General features: G+C 38.5%; 1 protein-coding gene across 3 annotated transcripts in view; it reads left to right on the forward strand.

Annotated features, from left to right (window-relative positions):
• Positions 1 to 12,821, forward strand: part of ZDHHC15 (zDHHC palmitoyltransferase 15) — a 171,197-nt gene extending 158,376 nt beyond the window's left edge. For 2 of the 3 annotated variants that reach the window (XM_072816566.1, XM_072816567.1), the window contains one exon: positions 8,686 to 12,821. In XM_072816566.1, coding sequence (XP_072672667.1) covers positions 8,686 to 8,738 — 53 coding nt within the window. In that variant the 3' untranslated portion in view covers positions 8,739 to 12,821. Of the gene's footprint in view, positions 1 to 100; positions 2,401 to 8,685 lie in introns of those variants that run through there. The other variant, XM_072816568.1, reaches the window with a different exon arrangement.
• Positions 12,822 to 15,013: the final 2,192 nt, after the last annotated feature.

A 15,013-nucleotide genomic window follows, 5' to 3' on the forward strand; every position in this document is an offset into this window, starting at 1 on the left:
TAATTTGGAATATTTAGAAATACCATACTCTTTAGCAGTCACTTTCAATTCCTCCATCCCACTTCTTGGTAACCACTAATCTACCTTTCTGTCTGTATAGATTTGCCTATTCTGGACATTCCACATAATTCACGATCCCATGGAATTATATATGAGGCCTTTGATGAGAAAATATTTGCAAATCAAATATCTGATAAGAAACTTGTGTGCAGGAGGAGGGGCAAGATGGCGGAAGAGTAGGGTCCCCAAATCACCTGTCCCCACCAGATTGCCTAGATAACCTTCAAATTATCCTGATCTATGAATTCGGCCTGAGATTTAAAGAGAGAACAGCTGGAATGCTACAGCGAGAAGGGTTCGCGCTTCTATCAAGGTAGGAAGACGGGGGAAAAAGAAAGAAACAAAAGGCATCCAAGGGGGAGGGGCCCCGCGAGGAGCCGGACTAAGGCCGGGGCGAGTGTCCCCAGGACAGGAGAGCCCCGTCCCAGAGAAGCAGGAGCTGCACCAACCTTCCCGGGCGGAAAGGGGCTCCCAGGGAGTTAGAGCAGGACCCCAGGAGGGCAGGAATGCCCTCGGGCTCCCTGGGACACTAACAGACACCTGCGGCGCATGCAGAAGAGTGCGCCGAGCTCCCTGAGGGCTGCAGCGCGCACGGCGGGACCCGGAGCTGCTCGGAGGGGCTCCTGCGGCGGCTCTGCAGAGGGGGCTGCCTGGCCCGGAGCAGCTCGGAGGGGCTCGGGCGGAGGAAGAGGCTCCGCGGAGGGGGCTGCGCCACCGGGAGCGCGAATCCAACAGCGCAGACCGGGAGCACAGGGCGCCGGGACACAGCCCAGGATACGGCCTCCCACCACCCCCCCCCGGACAGGCAGAGGCCGGGAGGGCCAGGACAGCAAGGACGCACCTGCCCGGAGCTGAACAGATCAGCCTCCAGGCCCTGCAGACGGAGTAGTTCCTGCTGGAGCTGAATCCAGGTTTCCAGAGCTGCAGGAACCACTGGGGTTGTTCCTCCAGGGGCCTCACAGGGTAAACAACCCCCACTGAGCCCTGCACCCGGCAGGGGGCAGAGCAGCTCGCCCAAGTGCTAACACCTGAAAATCAGCACAACAGGCCCCTCCCCCAGAAGACCAGCTAGACTGACAAGTTCCAGGGCAAGTCAAGGGACTTAAAGTATACAGAATCAGAAGATACTCCCCCGTGTGTGAAAATGTCAATGTTACCCAGGGCAATTTACACGTTTAATGCAATCCCTATCAAAATACCATGGACTTTCTTCAGAGAGTTAGAACAAATTATTTTAAGATTTGTGTGGAATCAGAAAAGACCCCGAATAGCCAGGGGAATTTTAAAAAAGAAAACCATATCTGGGGGCATCACAATGCCAGATTTCAGGTTGTACTACAAAGCTGTGGTCATCAAGACAATGTGGTACTGGCACCAGAACAGACACATAGATCAATGGAAGAGAATAGAGAACCCAGAAGTGGACCCTGAACTTTATGGTCAACTAATATTCGATAAAGGAGGAAAGACTATCCATTGGAAGAAAGACAGTCTCTTCAATAAATGGTGCTGGGAAAATTGGACATCCACATGCAGAAGAATGAAACTAGACCACTCTCTTTCACCATACACAAAGATAAACTCAAAATGGATGAAAGATCTAAATGTGAGACAAGATTCCATCAAAATCCTAGAGGAGTACACAGGCAACACCCTTTTTGAACTTGGCCACAGTAACTTCTTGCAAGATACATCCACGAAGGCAAAAGAAACAAAAGCAAAAATGAACTATTGGGACTTCATCAAGATAAGAAGCTTTTGCACAGCAAAGGATACAGTCAACAAAACTAAACAACCTACAGAATGGGAGAAGATATTTGCAAATGACGTACCACATAAAGGGCTAGTTTCCAAGATCTATAAAGAACTTACTAAACTCAACACCAAAGAAACAAACAATCCAATCATGAAATGGGCAAAAGACATGAACAGAAATCTCACAGAGCAAGACATAGACATGGCCAACATGCACATGAGAAAATGCTCTGCATCACTTGCCATCAGGGAGATACAAATCAAAACCACAATGAGATACCACCTCACACCAGTGAGAATGGGGAAAATTAACAAGGCAGGAAACCACAAATGTTGGAGAGGATGCAGAGAAAAGGGAACCCTCCTGCACTGTTGGTGGGAATGTGAACTGGTGCAGCCACTCTGGAAAACTGTGTGGAGGTTCCTCAAAGAGTTAAAAATAGACTGCCCTATGACCCAGCAATTGCACTGTTGTGGATTTACCCCAAAGATTCAGATGCAAAGGAACGCTGGGACACCTGCACCCCGATGTTTCTAGCAACAATGTTCACAATAGCCAAACTGTGGAAGGAGCCTCAGTGTCTATCGAAAGATGAATGGATAAAGAAGATGTGGTTTATGTATACAATGGAATATTACTCAGCCATTAGAAATGACAAATACCCACCATTTGCTTCAAAGTGGATGCAACTGAAGGGTATTATGCTGAGTGAAGTAAGTCAATCGGACAAGGAGAAACATTATATGTTCTCATTCATTTGGGGAATATAAATAATAGTGAAACGGAATATAGGGGAGGGGAGAAGAAATGTGTGGGAAATATCAGAAAGGGAGACAGAACATAAAGACTCGTAACTGTGGGAAACGAAGTGGGGGTGGTGGAAGGGGAAGAGGGTGGGGGTTGGGGGTGAGTGGGTGACGGGCACTGAGGGGGACACTTGACAGGATGAGCACTGGGTGTTATTCTGTATGTTGGTAAATTGAACACCAATAAAAATTATTTTATGAAAAAAAAAGAAACTTGTGTGCAGGATATATAAAGAACTTTTACAATTCTATAATAAAAAGAAAATCCAATTTAAAACAATGACAAAGGATCTGACTAGATATTTCTCCATGGGTATATGGTCAACAAGCACATGAAAAGATGCTTTACATTATTAGCTATTGGAAGAATGCAAATCAAAACCACAAAATACCACTTAATGTCCACTAGGATCCGAAAGACAGAAAATAACAAGTGTTGACAATGATGTGGAAAAATCAGAAACCTCACACATTGCTGATTAGAGTGTTAAATGATTCAATCACTTTGGAAAACAGTTTGACAGTCTTTCAAAATGTTAAACATAGAAATACCACATGACCCCGAAATTCTAGTCCTTGTATATAATGAAGAGAAATGAAAATATATGTCCACACAAAAACTTGTGCATAAATGTTTACAACAGCATTATTCATAATGGCCAAAATGTGGAAACAACTCTAATGTCTATCTGCTGATAAATAGATAAATAAATGTGGCATATCCATACAAGTGAATACTATTTGGCAACCAAAAGAATATATGTTAAAACATGGATAAACCTTGAAAGGACTCTAAAATTACATTTTAAATTTTAATTTAAACTTTTAAGTATTAAAATATAGCTGTCTATGTAGAAAAACACTGAAAGAAAATGTAACAAAAAATAAGTGAAAATTAAATTTTTACATGGTTACTCCCAGCTTTGCCTGGAGAGAGCCTTCAGTTTCTCTTGCCAATATATTTTTTGAAGCATAATAAAGTAGTGTTAATTAGTTTTGGATGTACAATGTGGTTCATTTGAATACATTACTCAATGCTCATCAAGGTAAGTTGTGCTCTTGTTTCCCCTTATGTATTTCACCCCTCCCTCACAACCTTCCCTCAGGCAACCTCTCGTTTGTTCTCTGTATTTAAGAGTCCAGGGTTTTTTTTGTTTGTTTTCTTTGTTCATTTGTTTTGTTTCTAAATGTCCAAAAATGAGTGAAATCATATGATATTGGTCTTTCTCTGACTGACTTATTTCACTTAGCATCATACTTTCTAGGTCTATCCATGTTGTTGCAAATGGCATTTCTTGCCAATATTTTTATCTCCCTAACTCCATTGCCTCAGCCAGAAAAAAATTCCAGATTCAATCCATTTGCCTTCTCTATTCCTATATCAAGGCTGCTGAGAAATACTACAAAAATAACACAACAGATTATAAATACTGATTGTAACTTATTACAAATAACACAATTGAGATTACACATTTGTTATCTTCAGCCTAAATTGGCTTGAAAAATCGTCATTACTTACCTTCTTACCAGTAATTTTTCTATTAACCACAACTTCTCATATCACTCCTTTCACAAATCATAATGAAATCCTAACACATGCAATAGTGCTAGAAAAAAATATAAAGGCATTCTGGAAAAAAATAGAACTATCTTGATTTGCAGATGACATGATTGTCTACATAGATAATTCAAAGAATTTACAAAAACTCTGAACTAATAAGTGAGTTTAGCTAGTTTACAACACACAAGATAAACACACAAGCATCTATTGTGTTTCTATACATTTGCAATGCAGTTGGGAAACCAAAATAAAAAAAAAACAGTACCACCTACAATATTTGCCAAAACGATAATTCCAAAAATTAAATAGCTAGATATAAATCTAACAAACTATATATAAGGTCTGTATGCTGAAATCTGCAAAACTCTGATGAAAAAGATCAAAGAAGTCCTAAATAAATGAAGAGACGTACTACGTTCATGAGTCAGAAGACTCAATATAGTTAAGATTTCAATGCTCCCCAAATTGGTATACAGGTTTAATGCAATCCCAATTAAAATTGTAGCAGGCTTGGGGCACCTCAGTGGCTTAGTCAGTTAAGCGGCTGCCTTCAGCTAAGGTATGATCTCAGGCTTCTGGGCTCTCTGCGCAGTGGGGAGTCTGCTTCTCCCTGCTTCTCTGTGCTCTCTTGCTCTTGCTCTCTCACTCTTGCTCTCTCTCAAGTAAATAAATAAAATCTTTTAAAAAGTTGTAGCAAGATTTTTGTAAATATAGACAAGCTGATTCTAAAATTTATATGGAAAAATGAGGCAACTACAATAGCCAGAAAGATTCTGAAAAAGAAAATCAGTCAGAAGACATTATCTGTCCAATATTAAGACATACTATAATTCCACAGTAGTCAATACAATGTGGTAGCAGCAAAAAGACCCAATGGAACAGAAAAAAATCAAATACAAAAATAGACCCACATAGGGATCCCTGGGTGGCGCAGCGGTTTAGCGCCTGCCTTTGGCCCAGGGCGCGATCCTGGAGACCCGAGATCGAATCCCACGTCCGGCTCCCGGTGCATGGAGCCTGCTTATGTCTCTGCCTCTCTCTCTCTCTCTCTGTGACTATCATAAATAAATAAAAATTTTTAAAAAATAGACCCACATAAAGATGATGTATGGGTTTTTACACAAAGATATAATGGTAATTCACTGGTAAAAATTACAATCTCTTCAACAAATGGTGCTAGAACAACTAGACATCACTGCAACATGTACACTTCACAACATAAAAAATTCAAAATGGATCATATATGTAAATGTAAAATTCAAGACTATAAAACTCTTAAAATGTAGGAGAAAACCTATGTCACTTTGACTTAGGCAAAGTTCTTAGATATGACATCAAAAGTAAAATACATAAAAGGAAAAATTTACAAATTAGACTTGAAGAAAATTTAAAATGTTTTCTCAAAAGAACACTGTTAAGAAAATAAAAAGACGAGCCACTGACTGAGAGGAAATATTTGCAAAACTCGTATCTGATAAAGGACTTGTATTCAGAATATGCAAGTGTTCTAAAAGCTGAAAAATAAGAAAACAAACATCATGATAAAAAATGGGCAAAAGGTTTGAATGGACACTTTCCCCAAAAAAGCACAAGAAAAAATGCTCAACATCACTAGCCATTAGGAAAATACAAATTAAAACTTCAAGGAGAATCCTTTACACTCATACTGAAATGGATAAATTTTAAAAAGATAGTGATAATTCCAAGTCTTGACAGAATAATTTGAATTCTCCTACATTTTTGGTGGGAATGCACAATAGCACAGATACTCTGGGAAACAGTTTGATAGTTTTGTTTAAAAGTTTCTTGTAAAGTTAAACCATATGACCCAGTAATTCCACTCTTGTATATTTTCCCTAGAATGAAAACCTATATGTTTATACAAAATTTGTATATGAGGGATGCCTGGGTGGCTCAGCGGTTGAGCGTGTGCCTTTGGCTCAGGACGTGATTCCGGAGTCCCCGGATTGAGTTCCGCATCGGGCTTCCTATGTGGAGCCTGGTTCTCCCTCTGCCTGTGTCTCTGCCTCTCTCTCTCTCTCTCTCTCTCTCTCTGTGTGTGTGTTTCTCTCATGAAAAAATAAATAAAATCTTTAAAATAAAAAGAATCGTATATGAAAATAACAGCTGTATGCTGAGATGGTGGTTATGAGATTCTACGCATGTCTAAAACCTCATAATACCAAACAAAAGTTAATTTTACTTTATTTAAATTTAAAAACTAAACAATAAAGCAAAAAAATTTAAGTTCTGTCATGTTTCTCTGAAACTTTCTACAATTTCTTTCCCTCCCCCCCACCATCAGAGATCTCCTCCTTAAAATAATATCTTCCCAAACTTTACCAAGTTTTTTTCCTGATCATCACATTAATCTACTTAGTCCTTAGGAAATCTATCCATTCCTTGGCTAAAGAGTGTGTGTATATGTATGTAATATATAATTAATGTATATAATATATATGCTATATATACACACTGTGCACACACACACACACTAACAACTACTGAATATGTTTCTCCAACCCAGGACTCTTTCCTGAACTCTAGACCTGAATAACCAAATGCCTTTCAACTTCACTCATCCAAAACCTTTTTCCTGTTTTGTTCCCACTCCTTCATCTCCCACCCATATCCAGTTAATCACCAAGGTGTGTTGACTGTGTTTCCTAAATATCTCTGGAAGCTGTGCACTTTTCTCTATACTAATTACCATGACCCCAGATCATGTGTCCCCTCTATTGCTGCAGTAGCCTCTTAGCTGGCTTCCCTGCCTCAATCTTGCCCCTCATCCAATCCATTCACCATATTGCAACTAGAATGATGTTAAAAACTCAAATCTGTGTAATGACTTTCATTGGCCTCAACATAGTCTGAACACATTAACATGGTTTACAAGTCCTTTCATGATCTGGCTCCTGCTCATCTCTCCAGGTTCATCTCCCAGAATTCTGAACTTTGAAGCTTCCTCTCCACTAGTTTTATTTCCACACCCTATGCTTGAGCCACACTCTACTGCTTTCAGTCCCTCAAACATAAACCCTGCTGTTTTCCATGATTGGCATGCTTTCTCAGCACTGTCCTACCTCCTCCATACCAGTCTCCTTCATCTAGCTATATAATATTTATTTTCCAGTTTTCAGCTTCCATATCATTTACTCAGGTACATCACTGGCTGAGGTCTACATAGCTGAGGTCTATATCCCTTTTGGATGCTACCATAATAACATTATGAGAACACTTTTATTCTGTGTTATAATTATTTACTTCTCTGCCTCCCTCACTAGATTGTAAGCTCCCTGAGAGCAGGGACTATGTCTTGTTCACATTTTAGTGCCAGTCCCTAAACAGTGCCTGGCATGTGTTAAGTATGCAATAAATATTTGTTGAATGAATGATGAGGAGAGAGAATGAAAAACAGTCTATGAGGTTATAGGTCATTATTTTTCTTTATTCCTTTCTATATTTTTCAGTTATTCTGTGATGAATATGAATTGCTTTTATAATAAACACATTAGACTTAATTTTAAAGGTATATCAAGCATAACAAAAAGAAAAAACTATGAAGAAAATTAAAATCACCTATTCCACCACCTAAAGATAACTGATGTTAAATCTTTTCTATGAATATTCCAATATTTTCTATGAATATATTTTTAATCATTGAGCTCATATTGCATTGCTTTGAATTCTGCATTTCTCATTAACACCAATAGTAATTTCACATTATATCAAGGTACTGTTGTTTATTTAATCAATTTTTTAACTTTCCAACCTTAAGATTTTATCCAATTTTTCACTATTATGAATAAGGCTATCAATAATATCATTGAATATTAATCTTTTTTCTCATTTATAATTATTTTTTAGGATAGAATCCTAGAAGCAAAATTACTGGTATGAACTTAAAGACTCTTAAAATATATGGCTGAATTGTTTTCCAGAAAGTTTATATTAATAATAGCTACTTCAGTGCCTACTATATGGCAGATGTTGTTTCAGGTAGATTTTATTGTGCTTATGTTACAGATGAAGAAACTAAGATCCATTGATGTTATTTATCCAGAGTCACAGAGATAAACAAGTATAGCAAAGCTAGAATTCAAATTCAGAATTGCCCACTTTCAAAGCTCATGTTATTTTCGTGTGAATTTCAAAAATAACTATTTTGTGCTATCAAGTGATTATTTATTTACTTGAGAAAATATGGAAAGCATAAGTAGAATGTAAAGAAGATAAAAATAAATTACCCATGAACCCACCACTTTGAACAATTTAGTATATTCCCTGTTTTTTGTTTCAGATACAATTTCTGGGTTAAAAATAATGATAACAGTGTATGTATAATTTTTTATCTTACTCTTTTCACTTAACATTTTCCAGTGCTGACTCATACTATTCATAAATATAATTTTAATGGTTGCATATTATTGTCAATGGTTGTTAATGTGTGGATATTTACAGTTGTTCAGCTCACCTGTGAATTTCTTTTTTTCCATTCCCAGGGCCTTCCATCTCCCATGAGGCTTACAGAGTTCAATGTTGGGAACCATTTTAATCTTCAAAATAAGTCACCATGGTGGATTGAAAGCTTCCATCAAACATGCTGCGCAGATAGATGTTTCAGGACTTTACAAGTTATTTGTTTACTAACTGAAGTCATCAATCTAGTAGCAATTAATTCAAACCAGTCTTCCTCTCTTTCTTCATTTTACCTCTCCAATCTGTAAAAACCTAAATGTAACATATATACCTTTCCAGAGGCTCTTTTTATTCCTCTTCTCAGGTAAAGAGGAATTCAAAAAGACTTCCATGGAGTCTCTAACTCCCCTGGAAAGACTATTAATTATATTTATAAGATCTTTGTGGTATTGAGGGGGAAATGACTGTGTTTGCTACTTGTGTGCCTGTACATTTATAAGCATGCATATGTGCAGCATATTTACACAAAATTCTGCAGTGGTGTTGTGAAAATCAAGGTTAAAAAAAAAACAAGGTTTTTATTCAATCCTACTGTCTTCCCTAAATAGCAATATAAATATTTGCTGGGCTGTGAATACCATCCCTATATCAGATATCTAAAATTTAAAAGGCAGAATCAACATACCATAATCAAGGTCCTCAAATTGGGAATTGAACAACAATGCAAAGCCTATTCTTTGTCATAAATGTATGATGCTCCTGAAAGCACCACAACTAACTGAGAAGATCAGATCAGATTTCCACTTTATTAAACATAAGTATTGGTGTTTTAAAGACTTTTAATGTAGGCTATAGTAAAATTCTCCAGTTACTTTTATTATTTTCTCTGCTACCTAGATTTATTTTTGTCTATATGAATTGTTCTTATGATAAAAGAAAAACTATACTCCGAAGTCATGCACCATAGATTTTGTTAAGGGGCTTAAGGGTAGTTTTCAAGTTTAATTACAATACTGTTCATTGGGTAAAGTTTCAAAGTTGAAATTAGCCTAATGATTAGCACTCAAGATCTGTGGTTTCACAACAGGGGGTTAATGTACAGATAATGATAACCTAATAGTAATATGCCAATACTTTCTTTTTCTTTTTTTCTAGATTCAGTGGTAGTTTAGCCATTAAGGTAGTTTACATTCATTTCTGCATTTATTTATAATCAGCCTTTCTTTTAGTCCTAGTGCCTGAATTAATGAGTATGAACACTAATGCTGAATCTTTATAATAACAATACCTAAGAGCATTGATGTTTTTCATTTCTCAGTCAGTGTTCTAGTGCCCAGCTGCCAGCAGTAGAAGTCCCAACTCTTACAGAGATTAGTGAGAGTTAGAGGCATCTTACAGATATTAAGGAGTTGAGCTCTAGAAGGATATTAGGTTTACTAAGTAATCCCCCACTAAAACCTTTTTGAGTAAAAGAAAATTTACCTACCACAAACTATTTGGTGTTCAGGCTTCAGCAGAGCTGAGAAAGTGAAAAATTCAGCTACTTAAAGAAATAAAAAACCTGTCCATTTGTATCTCCTAGGTGATTTGGGGCCAGGTAAGACTTTTAGCATAAATTAAATGGATTGTGTCGGTGTTTCATTTGAGAGAATACTAGACATGACAAAATCTATTAGGGCCAGGGACTGTTTCTCAAACTCAGATGCTAAGAAGCAACCTAGAAGACTATACACAATAGGTTTCACAAGTGAAATAGTGTATGTTCAGGTGGGAAGATTTTCCCTCTTCCTCTCTCTGTCTCCAAAACACTCTCTTGTTTAGGTTTTTCTTGAAAGCTAATTTAGCCATTCACATGGTCTTAAAATGGACAAACCTTGCCTTTTACTCATATAGTAATGCACCTTTCTCCAAAGATATGGCCATTACTTAATTCCACAGCCAGTGGGCCTCAGAGAAATATTTTCCTTTCCCATCTATCATTTTCTGCCAATGGTAGTTTCTAACTATGATTCAAAGTCAGGAAGGAATCAATAACTACCTTGAATGCATAGAGCGTATCAGCATTGAGCAATGATATAAATCACGTCATTAGAGACAGTGTCAAGAAACTACAGGGAAGCACTGAAAGGGTAAAGCTCAGGAGAGCTATAATGCAAAGCTGATTGTTTAATGTCTTACAGACTTAACACCATCTTCAAGGGCCAAATAAATGAGTTTTAAGTGGGGGCTTGAAGAAATAAACCCTATTCCTATCTCAGCACCTTTATTCCGCTAATTTATAAATTCTGATAATACCCCTATCCATAGATCATTCAGTATTCACTACTGTACATAGACACCCCCCCAATTGATTGACTATTATTTGACAGTGTCATTTAATAATTAGTGTATCCTGATCTGGCTCTATTGCCTGTTTTCCTTGAGGCCCTATCAAATTACCTCTGTGGGATCTCATTCTCCAATTTTGGGTACCCATATTCCCCATTTGCAAAGTGTAGACACTTATTGTTGGGATCCTACAACTGAAAGGTGCTATGTAACTCTCTAGTGCTTTTAAAAGTCTTTCATTGAAGGACTGGAATGAAAACTTGAACCATAACAGTGTTTCTAGGCAAACCAGTGTGCTCCATTCTTTCTTTCATGCTCTCATTGCTGACTTGTTATTTCGGAGTTTATATTATTTAAGTTCCTCAATTCATTACAACAATGTCCTTGCATAGAAATCATTTTCCCCATGGCACATCTGGAAAAAATTAAGAGCAAAAAAAAAAAAAGAAGTAGCCTCCAAAAGCACATAGCTGTCCAGAATACACCTCAGTTATCATGTCCAGTGCACTGTTAGACTGACTTGGCTTCCCAGTACTGGAATTATCAGGGAACAGCTTAGAACATTGAGAGCAGTTTGGGCAGGATCACATTTTAGAAAAGCTCCACTTCATCCAAAATCTAAAAGTATGCAATTAAACAACTGTTATTTTCTATGTGATATAAATGTAATATGTGTCTCTTTCCCACACTGGTCCCATGTAACACATATATTTCACACTACATGACATCAGCCAGTGCCAGTATCTCCTCTGGTACTCATAGAGCCCAATCTCAGGCTGTCTTTGCCAGGGAAAAGAATGTGCTTCCCCATATTTATGCCAAATTGCACAAAGTGTAGTCATTGAGGTTAATGGAGATTAAGCACAATCCCAAGCAGGTGTGTTTTAAGAATACTGAATGTACATTATTGTGACATTCACCTGAAATTTAACATGGCCGAAATTCATAGAAATTTAACAGTTATGCAAAGCCTATCCCTTTTACCCCTCATCACACATATACTACATACATGTGTGCCTACACATATGTACACTACACACTGCCCCCAAAGCAGGCTGCTTAGTCACCAGGAGCAAATACTTTAAATAATGATTTTTTGTCCTCTCCTTTTAGAAAAATGTCCAACACTCATTGCAAGTGAAGAACACTCCATTTATTCATTCTAAAACCTCTAATCCCAGAGTAGCTATGGCACTCATTTGGTGCAAAAAAAAATTGTTAAACCCTTTCACAAGACCTATGTTCTTATAAAATTTATGATTTCCATCTAATTAGTAGAAAATGGTTTATGGGGTATGGTACATCTGCATTTCTTTAACTTTAGCTATAATGTACCATATTAAGTTGTAGTCTTTTGAATGCAATGTAATATAATAATGAATAGGTGGCTCCTAATAGCATGCAACCAACAGCTGTTTGTTTCCCCAGAAGGGCTAGGGTTGTGTCCTGCACAGTGTTTAAAACTACTAAATTTGTTCTTTGTAGTAGGCTGGTATGTGGCCATCAGCAGAATGAGTTAAAATGGACAATGAATGAAATATACTAGGAAACAATTTTAGTAGGGAATGGCATGGAAAAAAAAGGAATATGGTAAGATGCATTCAATGAATAATTGCTGTCACCCTGCTGGTTAAATCAGCAAACACAGGAGGAAAGCTGGTACTTAGCCTTGATAATATATGAAATGTATTGGAGATCCAGAAAAAGAAAGGCACTGTGGCCTCCAGCAGGTGAGCTGAACTTGTCAATTTGCTATAAATCTTTTTTTCCACCAATCTGCTCAAAATTATTGTATATGGTATTCTTAAAATCCTGTGTCTTTACAGAAACACCCACAAATACTAACAAGCTTTATCTTACTATGTCCTTTATTAAAACTATATGCATAAAATTGTTTCTTTTGTATATTATAGTTTTGTTAAACAATGTTGGCAAAGCTTAAAATTTTAGACCATTTTGATGTAAGTTTCCATACACTTGATTTCACAGGGTTACAGTACAGTTTATTCACTGCCAGGGTGACTGGGACTTTTCTGTAACATACATACAGTGTAAGTATGTAGACTCTTATGTAACATACCTACTGAACAGACCCCTTCCCTGTGCTCAGTCTTTCTTATGTTCCTACATGGATATGAGTTGGGAAATTAGCAGTAATGGCTTCTAGATAGAAAGCTGACTAGTCTAATGGCACATGATCATGTTTGGTCTCTGCTCAGCCTTGTGTCTTTTGCCTTTCCCTCTGTTGATGCAGTAAGTAAAAAGAAAAAGAAAGAGCTTATCGTATGTGACTAACGGTGGTATGAACTCTGGTTTATTTTTTCTTACACTGAACACTAAGTTTATTATCTCCAGAGGCATGTCACCTGAAAAAAAGAATACAATCATCCTGAGAAAAGAACACAATGGTGCACTTGCTTCTAAATTATACATTACCCTCAGAGAAATATTTGAAGAGACCCTCATTAGTTCCAAGTGAAGTTTCCCTCAATAGATGCACCATCTGCACAAAAAGACCTTTTCAGACAGAATGAAGAAAAGCCTCCCAATAAGCCAAAAAGAAGGCATGTCATTAAAAATTCAAAGCATTGAAAGTTGAAGTTTGAAACAGTCATTGCTGACCTCAATGAAATAATAGTGTAGAACATGAATTATGTGGGAGAAGCCCAGCCGATAGAGGTCAGACCTAACATAAAACCAGAAAAAAAAGTATTTTATTCCAAATAAAATATAAAATAAGTTATCAATATAATTATAAAATAATACTTACTTAGCTTAGGTAAAGACCTGAAACATCTCAACTGAAAATCCCATTTCATTTATTCTAAGGCATCAGCTATGAACAACTTGAATTTGCATTAGAGTGAAAAAAATTCAAATACTATAAACAAAAGACAACTAATTTATTTCTAGATTTTAAAAAAGGCATAAAGGAGGAGACTTTTATACAAGAATCTTATTTGAAGAGGTTACTAAGAAAATTAAAGGCAGAGATGACCAAAAGGAAATTTTATTGATATAAAGATCTACAATAATGATTTATACAGGAATGTGTAAACATAATAACATGCATTTTAATGTTATAAACAAACTTCAAATTTTCTCACTATGCAGGAACGTTAAAAAATAGGGTGGGAGGGCGGGGCAAGATGGCAGAAGAGTAGGGTCCCCAAGTCACCTGTCCCCACCAACTTACCTAGATAACTTTCAAATCATCCTGAAAAACCTACGAATTCGGTCTGAGATTTAAAGACAGAACAGCTGGAATGCTACAGTAAGAAGAGTTTGCGCTTCTATCAAGGTAGGAAGATGGGGAAAAAAAATAATACAGAAATAAAAAAGCATCCAAGGGGGAGGGGCCCCACGAGGAGCCCGGCTAAGGCCCCGTGGCGAGTGCCCCCAGGACAGGAAAGCCCCGACCTGGTGAAGCAGGAGCTTTACCAATCTTCCCGGGCAGAAAGGCATTCCCAGGGAATTCCAGCAGGATCCCAGGAGGGGCAGGGATGCCCTCAGGCTCCCAGGGGCACTAACAGGAACTGCACCCCGGGGGAGAGCACGCCCGGCGAGGCCCTGGGAGCAGCTCCGGCAGGGCTCCAGGGGTGCTTCCGCGCAGACGAGGTTGCGCGGCACTGGGAGCATCACTCCAGTGGCGCAGGCTCCGGAGCACACGGCCCTAGGGGACACAGCCCAAGATCGCCGCTCCCCCTGGGACAGGCAGAGACCGAGAGAGCCCAGGACAGCAAGGACGCTCCTGCCCCCAGGCGGCCCAAGCTGTGCAGATAAGCACCCCCTACCCCTGGAGCATCCAGGCCCCTGCGGACTGAGAGATGCGGTAGTTACTGCAGAAGCTGACTCTAGAGCTGGACAGCTGTCCAACGTCACTGTTGTTCCTCCTGGTATCACCTAGTACCTGGGACTGAGCAGGGGAGTCACTGAGCTCCCACTGAGCCCTGCAACTAGCAGTGGGCTGGGCAGCTCCCCCACGTGCACACACCTGAGAAACAGCACAGCAGGTCCCTCCCCCAGAAGACCAGCTAGGACGACAGGGGAAAAGCAAGTTCTTGACAAAGCGCTGCAAAGTTC

The sequence above is a fragment of the Canis lupus genome, chromosome X (genome assembly GCF_048164855.1).
Source record: "Canis lupus baileyi chromosome X, mCanLup2.hap1, whole genome shotgun sequence".
In the NCBI taxonomy this organism is placed as follows: Eukaryota; Metazoa; Chordata; class Mammalia; order Carnivora; family Canidae; genus Canis; species Canis lupus.